The 18,268-nt window shown below is 38.6% G+C and overlaps 2 protein-coding genes across 2 annotated transcripts; both read left to right on the top strand.

The window, feature by feature from the left end:
• The first annotated feature begins 219 nt into the window (after window positions 1-219).
• On the top strand, window positions 220-4,363 carry LOC131015706 (3-oxoacyl-[acyl-carrier-protein] reductase 3, chloroplastic-like). Its single transcript, XM_057944129.1, has 6 exons — window positions 220-603; window positions 2,710-2,808; window positions 2,915-3,004; window positions 3,452-3,505; window positions 3,926-4,006; window positions 4,084-4,363. Exons 1-6 carry the CDS (start codon window positions 568-570, stop codon window positions 4,195-4,197), a joined length of 474 nt encoding a protein of 157 aa, XP_057800112.1. The 5' UTR covers window positions 220-567; the 3' UTR covers window positions 4,198-4,363.
• Window positions 4,364-9,145: 4,782 nt separating this feature from the next.
• Window positions 9,146-11,551, top strand: LOC131015698 (dynamin-related protein 4C-like). Its single transcript, XM_057944111.1, has one exon. The coding sequence runs from the start codon at window positions 9,364-9,366 to the stop codon at window positions 11,431-11,433; it is 2,070 nt and encodes a 689-aa protein (XP_057800094.1). The 5' UTR covers window positions 9,146-9,363; the 3' UTR covers window positions 11,434-11,551.
• Window positions 11,552-18,268: the final 6,717 nt, after the last annotated feature.

Here is an 18,268-nt window from a genome sequence, read left to right as displayed (position 1 = left end):
ACAAAAAAAAAACACATTTTACAATAGTTAAAGTACATTTGTATTAGAGCTAATGGGCTCAATTAATCCATTCTCAGGAAAAAATGTCCACTCAAATAAAAATATGAAAAAGTAGCCTTTATGACTTTTTACCCTCGTTTGAATTTTTAAAAATTTAAAAAAACTGAAAATTAACTCTTATTACTACCAATTAAAATAATAAAATTACACCAAATAAAATTACTTCACAACAAAATTAATCCACACAGAAAATTGACTCCTAATCAAACCCAAGAAGATGAAGTGGCGCCGTTCTCACGCCTCTGTTCCCTGAAGCGCCGCCTCCGCCTCCTTCCGTTTGCCCGTCGGCGTGGGCGCGCCGCAGCCGCACAGCCCCCGTACCGTCTGCCGCCGACGCGCGATGACGCGGCGCGCCGCCTCCGCCTCATTCCCTTTGGCCGTCGAAGCCCCCTACCCTTTGCCCGTCCACGCGGCGGCGCCTCTCCTCTCCCTCTGTTATCGTTGCGTCGCCACCACCCGCTGCGGATTCTGCAAGTTTCAGTCGCCGCCGCGTCCTCCGTCGCCGCCATGTTCTCCGTCAGCCGCCGCTGCGGAGCTCCAACGGTGAGGTTTCTTTTAATTCCGTCGTAAATATGTATATTTATGTAGTTAATTAAGTAGAAGTTTGAAGCTGCACCTAAAAATAATATTGATAGTTTTTTGCTTTTCATTTTCAAAGTACGAGGCTCTACAGAAATCTATCGCTATTCCTTTCCTCGACCGATAAAGCTTCATTCCGAATCACAAGAGCAATCTCTTTTTTGAATGTTCGTTTTCGTTATGGTAATGCAATGCAAGAGGTCGGAAATCAGGTTGTTTCTGATGATGAAAAGAACTTTTATCTTATGTGAAATTTATGAAAACCCGATCGGGTGTTTTCACGTCTCACCGTAGTGCCCGGTTTGTCTTGATTTCCGATTGATGAACAGGAACTCTTTTTTTGTTTTTGACTGGCTACGTTTGGACCCTTCGCCCGCTTAGAAGTGGATTCGAACCACTGACACAAGGATTTCAGTCCTTTGCTCTAAGCCCTGTGTTGGTTGGGGGAAGAGTTCCATCGCGAAGGATTCAATCCAGCCACAGGTTCCCCTACGGCTACCTTGTTACGACTTCACCCCAGTCGAAGACCTCACCGTGGTATGCGCCAATAAGCCCACCAAAAGCCGAAACCAGGGAAACCAAGATCGGATTGCATAAAAGGATTGGAAATGCTGCTCCGAGCGAAGGACCTAGCTAATAGTTGACGGGAGCTAGGAGCTAGGAAGTTCTGAGCTAACGAGCCCTTAAACGCTCGTTTAGGGGCTCGCTTGATAGATTGTATTATAAGGCATGTTTTCATGGCTTTTAAGCTCTTAAAAACCCCTATATAAGGACTACTCCTAGTAGTCCGGACCAAGAACTCAATCTTGATTTCGAACAAACTCTAACTTCGTACATAATGCCCTATCTTATAATAAATCCTGTTACTTTCTTATTTGAGCTAGGCTGTTGAGTTAAAGTAAGCGAGCTAGTCATACGAGCCCTGTTCTTTCTTCTTCTATATTATATAAAAGGCTAGGCAGCTCCTCGCTAAATGCCCTTCCTGGGGCTTGCTTTGCCTCAACATCTAAATAAAGAAAGGGCGGGTGCCGGCTCGGTTATTGATAGAGTGAATAGATCTGCCATTTCTTGAAATCTCTCTTTTGATTCAAAATCGTGGTGTAACGTGTATCCTCCCCTGTTCCGGTCATGGAATAGATGAAATAAATCAAAAAATGGATTTAGGACGAAGACGTAGGAAGAGAGAAGACTGAGCAAAAGGAAGTTCCAGTTAAGGAATAAGAATGGTGCGATGCTGCTGGGAGATCCTCCACTGATGTACAAGAATGAAATTCACATAGGTAAGTAAATGCCTCCTCTTTAATCGAGGCGAAAATCCGTTTAGAGCTTGGAGGGAAGGAAAGAAGCTACTCTCGGGGGACTGTCAAAAAGTGGAGAGATTTGATTCCTTTGGCAGACAGGGTCTGAGTTGAAGGACTTGCAAATAAGTAGATGGGGCTTCTATAACGCACGTTAACCTATCCGACCCCTCAACACCTAAACCACCGTCGTCAAGCAACCAAGCCAACCGGTGATTTACGACAAGCTATAGAATACCTTCTTTGAGGAATAAGCCCGGTGTCGTCTAAGCTCTCGGAGAATACCAGGGGAGATCACACTCTTGTTCAAACGAGAATGGCTTTTCATCTGGATATCCGTCTCAACATGGAGATGTTCCAGCGCCGCTACAACCTTCTTTCGTGCTATGTACTTGCTCATTCCCCGATTGCCCTTTGGTTGAGGGCAAGAAAGCATGAAGCCTGAGGTTTCATTTCATGTTGAGTTGTACACGACGTCCGACTAGCTTGTTTACTGAGATACGCCCTCCCTTCTGGAGAGGCTCAGCAAGACCTTCTGTTTACCTATTTATTAGCTATTAGGGCCGGCCCCGTCATGGTAGGCGGGGATCGATCGACTGGGGACCCACTTTCTGATATCACTCATCACCCGCCAGGCGATGGAAGAGTGTAACCCGGGTGTACGGCCGGTCAGGCACATATTCATTTTTATTTTATTTTTTGAGTTAGATATTCATTTTCAATATAGTTAATCCTTTTGTATATACTGAGTTCATTCTGCTATTGGGTGAAGCAAACAATGAAAGCTTTAGCTCAACAAAGAGATAAAAATATGAAGGTCCTTCAAGAGAAAATGAAGCTTAATGAGAAACAAGTAAAACGATTCAATCCTGTAAGTCCAAATAATGACCTTGATTATGATGTTATTAACCAATTAGTGGAAAACCTCCCCTCCTCCTCATGAAACACCAAACAAAAGTATTTTTTCAATGCAACAGAAGGTAGAAGCTCCTGTTGTTGTTATCACTGGAGCTTCCAGAGGAATCGGCAAAGCTGTTGCTTTGGCTCTCGGGAAAGCTGGCTGCAAGGTTGGGGTTCTTTACTTCATTGCCAGACAAGTTTGCATTAAGATGTTCGTCTAATTTTATTGCTTTAGATTTTTGCAATTACTGGGATTGATGTTATTTGTCAGTGTTAATGATTATAGTTCACATGGCCTTGTGATTAAGTTGTAGTAGAGGTGTAAATAATTTCTTACAGGAAACTACTCTCTGAGAACTCATAAAATAATCTGTATCTCAGTTTCTTTGTTTTTGTTGCTCCAGCTACTGTTAGGGGAGAAACTTGTGGGCATTCGTCCAGCTACATGAATAAATATACTCAATTATCATCTAGTTTAATATAGTACTGAGTCAGTTAATGTAGAATCCCGTATGTTGCTTTGACGCATAGTAATTGCAATATGTGATTTGTGAGATTTGGCTTTTCTTTCACTTATACTATCTCTCGAACTAATTAGGCATTTCGTGCTGCAGATTTTAGTTAATTATGCAAGGTCATCAAGTGAGGCAGAAGAAGTTGGCAAAGAGGTAACTTACTACTTATATGAATGCATAATGTGCTTCCTAGAACTATTTGTTATATCAGTCATCAGATATTTGGGTTGTCACTCCTACCTCCTTCCTCATCATCAAAACTCTTTCAAGATTTGCAGAATAACTATCTGTGAATCTTAATTGAGTATATTATACGAGTTATTATATTTTTGGAATAGGATGTTTCATATGTTTTAGTACTTAGTAGTTGATTTTCATGAGGACTGTATGTCTGTATCCCCTTCTTCCCAGTCCATCCCTGTGAAATACATGCACAGGCATCTTGGCCACCTGCTCTCTGTTACGAGAAAAATAATTTGTAAGATGATGTTACCAGGATTTGGACATAAAGTATGTTGGTTATACGAGTTCTTGTTGCTTTAATGAAAATGCTATAATTGGTACTTATTGCAGATAGAGGCGTCTGGTGGACAGGCTCGTACTTTTGGCGGAGATGTTTCCAAAGAAGCAGATGTGGAGTCAATAATAAAAACTGTGAGATAATTCTCCAATTCTGTAGTTTTTCTCCTAATTCTGCACATATCATTGTCTCAATCATGTCTCTCCTGCAGGCAGTTGATGCATGGGGAACTGTAGATGTTTTGATCAACAATGCAAGTAGTAGAATAGCAGAATTTCTTCTTGTATGTGTTTGTAGCTTCAATAAAGTTATAAAAACCTTTTAGAATAGGACGTGTTAACTGTTAATCCAAACAAGCTTTTGATTTTGTTGTTCTCTTAAAACTATATGTGAAGGGTCATTTGGTTTGTTATATTCCTCCATTCGGCACTATGTGTATGGGTATTTTGAGAACATATTTCATTTATGTGAATGCATTAGATGTTTTGACATACTATTACATATATTTTCAATTTTATTTGTCATATTGTACATGAAATGTCCAGCGAAAAAGTGTGTAATAGTTCAAAATGCACTATTATACACTGTATTTTGAACTAATACACACTATAGTGCATTTTGAACTATTACACACTTTTTCGCTGGACATTTGTAAATGTACACATTTTAAAATTGAAATTTGTATAGGAAATATCCAGCATAAAAGTGTGTAATAGTTCAAAATAAACTGTTACACACTTTGTTTACATAAAGTGTGTAATAGTGCATTTTGATCTATTACATATTTTTTCGATGGATATTTGTAAATTTACACACTATTAAAATATCTATATTAAAATTCTTGTAATAGTTCAAATTTACAACAAAAAAATATAAAACGAGGTAATATAATGTGTGTAATGGTTAATTTTACACGCTATATTTCTCAAGATTTTTGCTAAACAATTGTTAGACTCAAATTTATAAAAAATATACAAACACCTATGTATTTAATGTTTTAAACAAAATTGAATATATAAGAAAAAGATTACACACATTTTTTCCGTGTAACACTTCGTTTTGCACTTTTACACAATTTCAATTATGTTTGTCGAATGAAATGTCCAACGATTTTAGTAAAAGGAAACTAAAATATCCACGAGGATAAAAAAGTTGTAACACTAGCATTTTTTGATGTAAATGTACAAGTATACCCTTAACGATTTTTTATAAAATAAAAAACATTCCACCAAAAGTAATGAGACATTTGTAATGGGACGGAGGGAGTATCTACTAATTATCTATTACTCCCTCCGTCCACTTATATTGGCACTTTTACTTTGAGCACGAAGATTAAGAATAAGAGATTGAGAGTGTAAAGTGGGTGAGGATCATTTGTTTAATGTGTGTAGAGAAGGTATGGACCACATACTATTTTTGGAAAGTGCCAATATAAGTGAGACAAACAAAAAAGACAAGCGTGTCAATATAAGTGGGACGGAGGGAGTACTATATATTTCAATTACAGTAGCACTACACACACTCTTGCTTTACATTATTGTTCTATTGTTAATTGTTACTCCCTCCATCCCGCCGAGCTTGAGGCGTTTCTTTTGAGCACGAGAATTAAGAAGTTGTAGATTAGTATTTTAAGTGTATAGTATATAAAAGTGATAAAGTAGGAGAAATAAGGTAATAAAGTGATAAAGTAGGAGAGATGAGGTAATAAGGGGTGCAATTAGTTTTGTAAATTAGTGCTTTAAATTGCCTAATTTTTGCCAAAAAAGGAAATGACTCGAGCTCGGCGGGACAACCCGAAAAGGAATACGACTCAAGCTCGGTGGGACGGAGGGAGTACTTTCTTATCTATACTCTCCTCTACTTATTTATTTGTTATCATGTCTGGATCTTGTGATAACCGAGGCAAGTCTATCAATGTCTGCTCCGATGAAAATATTGGTAGCACTCCCACTTATCCTCGATCGTTTTGTTGCTATGGAGCATTTAAATATGGGTCGATAATGTGTGTAATGGAGCATTTTGCACCGTTACACACAATTTCGAACGACAATGTGTGTAACAGTGTACAATTTGCACTATTACACACATTATCGTCCAAAAATTATGTGTAATGGTCGAATAATGTGTGTAACCGTCGATAATGTGTGAAATTATCAGTTTAGTGTGTAAGCAAGCATTTTTCCGTGTAACCATTAACATAGTTCTAATAACCTAAATCAAAAACCACGAACAACATAAATATTAACTAATACTAGACCAAAGCAAACAAATCTCGTGATTTTGAACATCATTATAAAGGGGATTAAGATCTTCTTCTTATCAAGATTTACCCAACAAAATTTTAAAATTTTATTTTAAAAAATTCTCAACAAATTCAAAAATATATGAAATTAGGAGGAACTGACTTACCAAAAAACGAGAGGAAGAGAAGCAAGATGGTCGGGAGACCGCCAGAAAATGTCGGAATAGAGTCGCCAAAAAAGTAAGCTGAAGACGGAATTGATGACTTGGGGAAGAAGATGGTTATGTAACTTTTTTTTTTTACCCAAAATATGATTTGACCCAAAATCTAGGTTTCATTTTTTATTTTATTGTGAATGAAAAAAAAAACTCATCGTATGATAAAATAGATAAATAAATAAATATATTAAGAATATATTATAGAATAATGTATATAAATAGATTTTTTTTTATTTTTTTGTAAACATTAGAACTATTTTTAATCAACTATAATGAAAGATCAGATGGGATCCTCTGTCCCACAATATTGTGTGTACCACTCTTCATTTCTTTGTTTTATAAATTGTTTTTTATAAAAATAAAAATTATTATTATATTATAAACTCTAATTAGTATTTATCATTGAAAAATTAAAATTTAAAAAATTATATACCCTAACTTTGAATTAGTGAACCCAAATAATCTATTATTAATTCAAATAAATATAAAAAAATAATTATAAACCCTAAATGGATGAGTGAACCCTTGTTAATTATCTTTATATTATACTCCCTCCGTCCCAATAATGTTGTCCCGTTTCTTTTGGGCACGGAGATTAAGGAGTGTTAAATTAGTGTTGTAAAGTAGATGGCCCACATGTTTAACAAACAAAGTAAGTATAGCTTAATTATTAAAAACAAATGCCTAAATGAAGCTCGACTGATGCAGATTCAACAAACTCAAACAAGAATTCATCCCTAAAATGTTGAACAAATTATAAACCCTAAAATGCAGAACGAAAATGATCACAGAAAAAATTTGTACTCTAAATCAAAGCTTCATCTCCAAAATCAAAGAATCATAAAGGCATCATCCTCCACAAAAATCAAAGATACATAAAATCTTCATCCCCAAAATCAAAGATACATAAATCAAACCACAACTTCCTGTGCCTTGAGCTCGAGAGAGAGAGATCTGAGGCTGCGGTGCGCGAAGCTCACGAACATAGCTAGATCTATGTCGCCTCACCTTCACCTCTCCGCCCTCACCTTCGCCTCTCCGCCGCCCGCAAAACCTTGATTTCGGCGGATCTAGGGCTTTCGGCGAAGCACACACAACTTCAATCTCACCAACCACGGACGACGCCTCCCCCGCTCCGGTAGCCCTCCCAGAGGTCACTCATCACTGCGGAACAGAAGGGTCAAGGGAAGAGGTGAGAGGGCGGCGGAGGCGAGCACTAATTACTGAAGAAAAAAAAGAAAACAGAGGAGAGGCGAAGAGGGCGGAGGTGAGAGGGCGGACAAGCTCAAAGGCGCCGGTACACAGAGGGGAGACGACGCCAGCGAAACAGAGGGGAAGGGGGGAGGCGGCGCCGACGAAACAGAGGGGGGAGAGGGGAGGCGACGCAGGCGAAACAGAGAGGGAAGGGGGGAGGCGGCGCCGGCGCTAGTGCCGGCGGAACAAAGGGGGAAGGTGGGGGGAGGGCGGCGAAGGTAAGTGGGAAGGTGGCGAAGGCGAGAGGACGAAGGTGGGGGGGGCGAAGGGTAGAGAAGAGGGGGAGGCAAGAGAGTGTGGAGAGAGAGAGAGAGAGATAAATTAGGGTTTAGAGGGAGGAATTAATTAGGATAGTGTTTAATTAGAAATTAATTAGTTCCTAAAATTTTCCTAAAAAGGAAATGGGACAAGATTATTGGGACAACCCAAAAAGGAAAGTGGGACAAGATTATTGGGACGGAGGGAGTATAAAAGCATAATAAATTAAAATTGAATAAAAAATAATTTAAAAATATAAAGAAATGAAGAGTGGTACACGTGGTACACACTATATTTTGGGACAGAGGATCCCATTTGATGAAAGATGGTCTTGATTAAGAAAAGGGTAAATATCATGAAAACCTCTAAACTATATCCGCTTTATCAAAAATACCTTGAAACTTTCGAAATGTTCTCTAAACCCTCAAACTATCAGGTTTTTATCAAATATATCCTGCATCTATTTTCCGGTCATCAGAAATGTGAAGTGGCTCGCCGGATGCCACAATGTAATTTATATTCTATTTTTTTAAATGACATGACAAAAATGACATAGGATGTAGCATATCATTTTTAAAAAATCCACTATGAAATTTAATACCATAATAAAAGTAACATCGTTAAATATTTATTAATACACAATATTTACATGAAAAATAATGCAAAAAAAAAGTATACCATAAGAAACACATTTCCAGTATTGGTGTGCAACAAACCAAGGCCCAATCTCACTATTCTTCCACATGGTATGTCTTGGTTTGAAGTACTTCCTCTTAGTCTCCCTCTCGGTCTTCTTGTTGCCTTCGTGGTGCCTTCTTCGGCTATATTAACATGTAGTGAAGAAGAACCTGAGATAGACACATCTTTCTTCGGTCTTCCCGGTGCCTTTTTCGGTTGTGTTATCTAATAATACAACAATGTATTGAAAGAGTTTATTATTAATTCTAAGTTATTAGCATGAATTTCAAGCACGATAGAAGAGTTTTTAAATTTCAGAGTGGATTTTTATTTTTAAAATGATATGGTTCGAAACTACGTCGTTTTTGCAATGTCATTTTAAAAAAAAAATAAAATAAAAATTACATTGTGGCATTCGGAGAGCCACATCACGTTTTTTGTAACCGAAAAATAGATGCGGGATATATTTGATAAAAACTTGATAGTTTGAGGGTTTAGAGAACATTTCAAAATTTTTAAGATATTTTTGATAAAACTGGTATAGTTCAGAGATTTTGATGATATTTATTGTTAAAAAAATAAATAAAAGGACGGACTGCGAAGGTCCTTGGTTGATTCGTGCTAGATTAATTATTGACCGAGACGTCCTTCTTCTACTCTGATTGGTGGCGGAAAAAAGCAGAATTGCCAAAGAGAAGAGAAAACCACTCTCATTAAGGAATTTATGGGCCCCCTACCCCTAAAGTAAAAGTAAAGGTGATATCCAGGAAATCACCTCCTTCGTAACAGACCTCATAAAATGCAGTAGCAAACTTCTCCATCCCACTACACAACACAAGCAATGCCTTTTGCTGCTAGAGAAGAAATGTCATCATCTACAGTGGTAGAGTCCGTGCCTAAGCTGAATCTCCTCAAAATATCCAAACACCATCGCCAACAAGCTGAAGAAGACGACCAAGAATCATCTCCGGCGACGGCTCATGACGCCCCCATCGTTTCCCCCTACAACGCCCGGATCCGGCCGCTGCTGGACACCGTAGACAAGCTGCGCCACCTCAAGATCATGCAGGAAGGCATCCAGCTCCCCACCATCGTCGTCGTCGGCGACCAGTCCTCCGGCAAATCCAGCGTCCTCGAGTCCCTCGCCGGCATCCGCCTCCCCCGCGGCGACGGTATCTGCACCAGAGTCCCTCTCATCATGAGGCTCAAGAATCACCCGAGCCCCGAGCCCCAGCTCTCCCTCGAATTCAACGGCAAAACCGTTCAAACCGACGAAGCCAACGTCGTCGACGAGATCATGTACACCACTCAGGAAATCGCCGGCAAAGGGAAGGGGATCTCCAACACCCCCTTGACTCTCGTCGTCAAGAAGAAAGGCGTCCCCGACCTCACCATGATCGATCTCCCAGGAATCACTAGGGTTCCGGTCAAGGGCCAGCCGGAGGATATCTCCGAACAGATCTCCAACATCATAATGAAGTACATTACGCCGGAGGAGAGCATAATTTTAAACGTTCTATCCGCCGGCGTCGATTTCCCGACGTGTGAGTCGATTCGGATGTCGCAAAAAGTGGACAAAACAGGGGAGAGGACTCTCGCCGTTGTCACGAAAGCTGATAAGTCGCCGGAGGGGCTGCTCGAGAAGATCGTCGCAGATGATGTCAACATCGGCCTCGGCTACGTCTGCGTCAGAAACCGCATTGGCGACGAAACTTATGAAGAAGCTCGGGATGAAGAAGCCAACCTCTTCGACAATAATCCCCTGCTTTCGAGGATTGATAAGTCCATTGTTGGGATTCCTGCTTTGGCAGAGAGGTTGACGACTATTCAGGCCAACATTATCGTCAAATGCTTGCCTGAGATCGTGCGCAAGATCAACGAGAAGCTCTCGGCCAACGTGGAGGAGTTGAATAAAATGCCCAAGCATCTGAGCTCCATCGCTGAAGCAATGACTTCGTTCATGAACATTCTCGGCTCCGCGAGGGAATCCTTGAGGAAGATCTTGTTGCAGGGCGAGTTTGATGAGTTTTCATCAAATGATGATATGCACGCTACTGCAAGACTAGCTGAAATGCTCAACAAATACTCAGACGAGCTGCGCTCTGCAAAATCCGGCAACGATTCCGAGGAGAATTTCTTGGTTGATGAAATTAGGGCTTTAGAGGAGAGCCGATCAGTCGGCCTCCCCAATTTCATCCCCAAATCCGCATTCCGCACTCTGCTATCGAGGAAAGTGAAGGAGATTTCTTCGACGCCGTTTGACTGCGCGGAGAAGATATGGAGCTACATACAGACCGTGGTGGTCGCAGTGCTGCTGCAGCACTGCGACAACTACCCGCAGCTCATCTCGTGCACGAGGCGAGCCGCGCAGAATCTCATCTCGAGGAAGAAGCAGCAGTCGGTTGATTGGATAAGCGACCTCGTGGAGATGGAGAAGCTGACGGACTACACGTGCAACCCGGAATACACGGCCTCGTGGAACAAGCTGATGGCGGAGCAGGGCGGTTTCATGGAGAGGATTCGCGGGAATTTTTTTCCTTTGGCGAGCATTAGCAGATACGGAGAAGTGAAGATTGCGCATCTGCGGGGGCTGAACTCGGACGTGGTGCAGGCGGCGTATGATCTGAAGATGAGGATGGCGGCGTATTGGGACGTGGTGACGAGGAGGATGGTGGATAACATGGTGCTGCACTTGCTCTTCAGCGTGCAGAAGCTGGTGAATAGGGAGATGCAGAAGGAGATCATCGATGAGCTGATGGGGCCGCAGGGGAATGGGCTGGAGAGGATGCTGGAGGAGCTGCCGTCGGTGTCGGAGAAGAGGAAGAAGCTGCACAGCAGCATCGGCTTGCTCAAGCAGTCCAAGGATATCGTTGCTGGTATCATGGATCGGATTTCTGTCGATTTTGATTGACTCAGTCTGTGTGGAGATGTAATGAACCTTAATCATGCATCGTTTCACTATTATGTTAAATAAGAATGCTTATTGTGATTTTGAATTTACGATTTATAAGAAGGCTTATTTGAGCGAATGCGTAGTAGCTATTGAACATTGTCAAATTTCATGTTTCTAGTATTCGCCCAGTGCTGTTGGTCTCTCAAAGCAAAAACTATTGGAAGTTGATTAGTAATAGTAATAAAATTTGTGCGATACAAACTTTCTTACAGGTCGTGTGTCCTATAATTTAATGTGAGTATCATTCTTAAATTGTTATAATTTTTTATTATACTTTTTTCAAGTGTTAATATATAAGAGTAGCCACTTTCCTTTAATAAAATTAAAAATTAGCCACTAAAATAATAACTTAAAAAAATACCCACATTTACCATTTTACCTTTACATATAAAATTTTTACAAATACTCACTGTTCACTGGTTGTGAATTCAACTCAATTCACAACTGAATTCAAGTATTGGTTGTGAATAACAAGTGTTGTTGTGAATTCGCGTGAATTCACGACCAACACTATTTCAAGTTGTGAATTCACAACCGATAAAACTTGAATTCACAACCAACACTATTTCAAGTTGTGAATTCACAACCAATAAAACTTGAATTCACAATCAACACTATTTCAATTGTGAATTCACAACAAACGCCGATAATTCAGTTGTGAATTCATAAACCTGGTTGTGAATTCAAGAACATTTGTACAAAATTGCGTGATTTTCATCAATTTCTTCGTTACTTTATATTTTTTTTCGATTAAATTCAAATTGAATTCAACTTTTCCTCAAATTTCTCTTCTAAATGGCATACTTTCTTAAAGTAATTGAATAAGAACAATCCCCAAAATCTAGAATCCCTAAATCATTCTCATTCTCATCCCAATAATTCCAAGATGGAGAAATAATCTGAGATCCTTGTAGACGCTGACGGAGATCTTCAGATTTGTGTCTTACTCTAGCCGGAGCGAGGTGGCGATGCAGATCCGGGGCGGCGCGGTGCTGAGGCGGTGGCGTGGTGAAGGACAGGGCGGCGCGGCCGAGGCCAGTCTCCGCTGGACGCGATCGGAAGCAGAACAACGCAGCCGCTGGATTTCTGCAAGCAGGGAGGAAGCCGACGACAGCAGTGGCGGCGACACGGTGGTGGAGGCGGATGATTTACAGAGAGAGAGAGAAATCGGCGCCGGCTGAGATCAGAGAAGCGGAGACGACGGATGCACAGCCGCCGGGGTCGGTAGCTCTGCTGCTGGCCTCGTCGTGGGCGACGGAGTTGGCGGTGGCCATGGGAGCAGGCGGCGGCGCCGCTTGAAAGAGAGAAATCTAGAGAGAGAGAGAGGAGAGAGCGTGTAGAGAGAGAGAGAAATGAGAGAATGAAAGAAGGCTAGGGTTTGCCCATTTATATAGAAGGGTAATTTAGTCCTTTAACACAAAAAGTGTGTATTTTTTTATGTTTTTATTTGAGTGGGTAAAATTTATTTTTAGTATATAAAAGTGGCTATTTTCAAAATCCGCTCTTTTTTCAAATTTAATTTATTATGATTTAATATAATAAAAAGATAATTAACAAGGGTTCACTAATCCAATTAGGGCTTATAATTTTTTATCTTTTTAAGAATGAAGAAAAGTAAACTTGCTCACAGACACAAACAAATTTACATGTGAAGTAAGCAAAAACACCTTATACAAATGAGTTAAACATTTTATCAAATAGATTGTATGCACTACATATGAGATTTAGGGGGGTGTATTCGTTCTAGAATTTTGTAGTTTTTAAAAGTCTCCGGATTTTTAAAATCTATGGATTTCACACAGATTCTTTGAGTATTTTAGAATTCTAAACAGAAGTCTGTTAGATTTTTGACGAATTTGAACAAGAGTTTGACGTGAATTTTACGGATTTCAAACCAAAAATCCCAGCGCTCGTTGGCTCTGAACGAGAGCTGGACTCAGCTCCCAGCGACCGCTGGAAGCCAACGACCGCTGACTTGTTGAAATTCAAATACCCAGCGATCGCTGGCTTCCACCGCTCACGCCTCCAATCCCACAAAATGTCCTCCATAATCACAATTTTCAAGAATTTCAAAGAAAAATATTCCTTCATGCAAAGATCGGAGCTCTCAGCCTCAGCTAAAATATCCCATATCACGCCTTGAATATTCTTCCTTTTACTCCACTAAAAATCAGAACTTACACGAATCAATCGAGATCCCCCATGCATACAAACACACACATGCGTATATATCATATGATTACATGCAAACACACACATATGTGTATATATCATATGATTACAGTTGGAAAGATGAATCAGCGGCCACTAGGTGCCAGCCGGCGCTGGCACCCAGCGAGCGCTGGAAACTCTCAAGATTTGAATTCTCATGGTCCAAGCTCGGATTTGTTCATGCGTATTTTTTAAATGAAATCCATGAAAATCAGTCCAATGTTAAAATCAGTAGATTTTTAAATACACCCAAATTTCATAGAGTTTTAAAAGTCTTGAACGAATATACCCAGATTTTTATAGACTTTTAAAAGTCTTGAACGAATACATCCAGATTTTAAAAGTCTGCATAAATCTATTAAAGTCTTGAACTAATACACCCTTCTTAATTTAAATAATGAAAGTGTTGTAATACCTTATAATTGGATAGAAAAACTCAAGACGACAAGCACTACAAAAAAAACGGAGATGCGGCGACAATAAAATTGATTTTCTGACGATAAGATTGAACGGGAAACGTAAGACAATTTAGGGGTTAAACAACTAATTAAGGGTACACATTTAGTATATTAATAATTTTAAAATATTATACTAATAAAGAAATTTACATAATTGATATTCATAATCTAATGGTTGAGATTTAATGTTTGACAATCATTGTGTAAATGTTTTAATTCTATGTAGAATACATCTGAATTCACAATGTAAATGTGTGAAATGATGAATTAATCGTAGTTCTTGATGGTCTAAGGATTGAAAATGGTTCATGTTACATTGTACAACAATTGTATTTGCATTTTTACTCTTCTCACCTTCCTATATTGTATAAAAACTAAATTATTGAAATCGTGTATATATATATATATATATATATATATAGGGTGTGGTACTAGAGAGAACTACATTATTTATGAGAATGGGAGAACCATCAAATCTAATGCATTCGCTATTAAAATTAATGCACTAAAAAAAAAATGCTCCCTTCAGGATTCGAACCCAGGTTCTATATTCATCTAACAAGATGATGCATCCACCGTAGATCTTGATGATTGAATGACTGAAAATGGTTCTCCGTTCTTTTTTTATTTATGGTTCTTTCTTGAACCTCTCCCAATCAGTTGGCATACTGGTTGTTAGAAAATTTTGATCACAAAACTAGGGAATTGGTGATCGATGACAATGTAAAGATAAAAGTAACTGAAGATGATGTGCATAGGGCATTTGGTTTTCCTAGGGGTAGTGAAGTGATTAATAGATTCTTCTATTCTAGTTGCACTTCACTGAGTCTGCAGTGGGTGCGCTTCTTCAATAATATGCATCGTGACAATATCAAAATTAAGGCCGTTTTAGAAAAAATGTTAATGGAGACTGATGGGGGGACATGGTTCAAACGACAGTTTCTTATTGCTATGCAGTTTAGTTTGATAGAAAGCTATCCTAATGGGACGGTTCATCCATTCGTCATGAAATGCTTGGAGGATTTAAGTGTGGTCAAGAATTGGAATTGGGCTGGATATGTAATGAATGCTTTGGTTCATCATGCTGAAAACTGGTCAAATAATGGAAAGAAAATATTCTGTGGTCCGATACTCTTGCTTGTGGTATGTTCATATTAGGACTTTTTTTTTTTACATTCTTGTGCAGCTATAGTTTTCTACACATATTAGTGATAAATTATATTAAAAATTTACATTCATGTGCAGTTTTTATATGTGGACCGAATGGAGATGGAAGGGATGAGGGTACCTCGATCCATACCAATATGCGTGAACTGGCCAAGCAACGAATTAATGCAGCGCCAAAAACTTGAGACTGATAAACGTTTCTTTGGTTCTGTCCAATACCACTGCCAACATCTGAAGAGTTTGCTCTTGAAAATGTCAGCGGGGATATAGCTGTGTGTGTTGGAGAATCGCCTGAGAGACTGCTGCAAGCAAGGATGATTAAGATATCACGTGAAATAGGCGAGAAGTCAAGGTTTCTTAAGAGTGTTATGTTAGAGGCTTCAGATGAGCATAGAAGTTCGGATGTTTTCAAGGAGTGTGTTGTCAAATGTTCCCGTATATCGGGTCTTCCTCTGGATGAGATGTACAGCGGTTCAACACAATCTGATGTGATTCCACCGTCAACTGAAAGGCAGTATGATACGGGTGGTCGACTTGAGTCAGAAAATGTATGTCATTTTTTTTTTCTCCAAAGTATTACGATTGATATAGTATATAATTAACTACTTTTTTAATTTATAATGTGTCAGGTTGATATACCTGTTGAAGAGGCTGTTCGCGATGAGGTCGATAAAGAGGTATTAACCTGTAATATTTATAAATCAACAATATTAATTAAATTCAGCTATGTAGATCCCTTCATGCAAAGATCGTGATTTGTTTTCTTAAAATATTCCAAATATATATTGTATATTAATCAGGTGATTATGTGGAGTGATATATTTTATGATTATTGTTTACTTCCATACTCATATTTATAGATTTTTCACAATATATTGGATCCATTTGAATTAGTTTGCAGTAATTTTACTATATTTCATATTTGACCGGTAAATTATAATAAAATTTCATTAAAATAATCTTTTAGGCAACCGTCAGCGAGGGGTTGGATCATGATGTCGTTTTGACTGATGATCTTAAAGCTGGACTTACTTGTTTTGACATACCTGATAAGGTAAACATTATTTGGAAGACATGATTGAAGTTTTAATTAAAATTCATTCTTATTGTGAATTAAACACCAGTTTTTATACCCTTTCGCAGAATGTTGAAAATTATATTCTCACTATCGAAGGTCATGAAAAGGATAAGTTGACTGGTGAGTATGTGACGGAGGAGATTCACACAAATTCGTCTCCTAAGCTATGTGTTACTGAGGAGGTATTTATTGAACACCTTCAATAACGTATAGTAATTGTTGTATATGTGTATATTGTATACTTTCCACTTTATGGTCTTAAACTCTATATGATGTCCATGAGGAGGTACGAAATAAAAGTGTTGTTGAGTCAGAAAGCTCATACCAGGTTCCAAATGTTGACAAGGTCCGTGGAAAGGTATATTTTTTTTGTTTAATGATACTATATTATATGTCTCCTTATAATATGTAGACTCATGTATTATATTAATTTTAATTGAAACAAAGTATTAAGAATGTTCAAAACGTTAAGGTACCTCCGAAGATAAGGCAGTCACAGCGGGTAACAAACTTTTCCTATTTTTTATTCGTTTCATATGTGTATATCTTTTTTTTATATAGACAACGTCCTGGTTTCAGGTTAGGAAGTCATCAACTGATGTGAACGAAGGTGGTGTGACAGAACAGGAAAAGGAACCAAAATTGGTAAAATATAAGTTTATTAGGAGGGGTAGAAAGTAATTCGATATGGTTGTATGATAAATAAATATTTTGTGAAACAGGTGATTGGTAAACACCTCAGTCTGCCACAGGTTTTGCGTCTCCCACTGTGCAGGGTAGACGAAGATGTATGTCTTATATGCGTAGTACTTGTTTGATGGTGTTAGACTTCGTATTATGATATGTATATATCTTGCTATATACTGATTGTTCATGTATTAAATTTTTGTACGTGCATGTGTGATTTTGAACATAGTAATGAACATTGAGTGTGATGCTCATATGAACAATGATTTAGACATGGTGATTTATTATGAACACATATGCGACCTTATTAAGATAGAAGATTTTTTCATTCCATTGTTAAGTTAGAGACGCATCTGCCGGAAAAATTAACAGAAACGCACGTTTCTGTGAACTTGTGTTTTCTTACTACTGATTAAATATGCTATTACTAATGGTCGTAACATTATTCCTTTCCTCTATTTAGATTGAAAGTAGTTTTTCTATCGGTAGTCCAATTATAAATGGACCAACTGAAGAAGGTGGCCTTCGGACAAAGGCAAGGAAGTTTAGGTCTCCGTATCTTCAAAGGGAACAATGCCCATCCAAAAAGTTGACTTTAGAAGAAAGAGAAATTGGGTTGTACACCATCTATTGTTGTAATAGCTCCACCGTATTTATACTATTGTTGATTATATAATTAAATTTCTATATTAGATTCTAATATATATAGTCGTCAAATCTGGACTGTAGTAATCCAGCTTCTATATGTAGAGTTAATTGATTAAGTAAACTAGGTTATTTTCTTTTATGAATCCTAATAAACCTTTTAATTGGATTAAGAGTTTTATTTTAGAAGAGGCACAATAATGTTGTTGTTGGGCCAGTAATCTTATTTGGAACCAAAGCCCAGTATCTGTATATATGAATTCAGTTTTTAACTGAGCCCAATAGCTGTTATTTGGGTCAATAGGTGACAATAATAGTAGGAATCCCAAACCAGTTAAATTCTATAAGCTTTACTGATTATATAAAAATCATTAGAGCATATCTGATCCTTGAAAGAACACGTAGCATACGTGACTCAGCCACTCCCTCAACCGACTTAAAACAGTATAAGAAAAGAGGAGTTGAGCGTGAAACAATTTTTCCCCCATTCTGCAAATTCCCAACAACAAAACAAATATTCATCAGAATACAAACATCCCCGCAGCAG

This window comes from Salvia miltiorrhiza, chromosome 3, assembly GCF_028751815.1.
Source record: "Salvia miltiorrhiza cultivar Shanhuang (shh) chromosome 3, IMPLAD_Smil_shh, whole genome shotgun sequence".
NCBI classification, from domain to species: domain Eukaryota; kingdom Viridiplantae; phylum Streptophyta; class Magnoliopsida; order Lamiales; family Lamiaceae; genus Salvia; species Salvia miltiorrhiza.
This window is presented reverse-complemented; position numbering and strand designations above follow the sequence as displayed.

Excerpts from the sequence above, each read along its gene's own strand:
- LOC131015698 (XM_057944111.1), top strand. The coding sequence starts at position 9,364 with ATGCCTTTTGCTGCTAGAGAAGAAATGTCATCATCTACAGTGGTAGAG.
- LOC131015706 (XM_057944129.1), top strand. The coding sequence starts at position 568 with ATGTTCTCCGTCAGCCGCCGCTGCGGAGCTCCAACG. Across the intron at positions 3,005-3,451 it reads TCGGGAAAGCTGGCTGCAAG|ATTTTAGTTAATTATGCAAG; the intron begins GTTGGGGTTCTT and ends TTCGTGCTGCAG. Across the intron at positions 4,007-4,083 it reads TGGAGTCAATAATAAAAACT|GCAGTTGATGCATGGGGAAC; the intron begins GTGAGATAATTC and ends TCTCTCCTGCAG.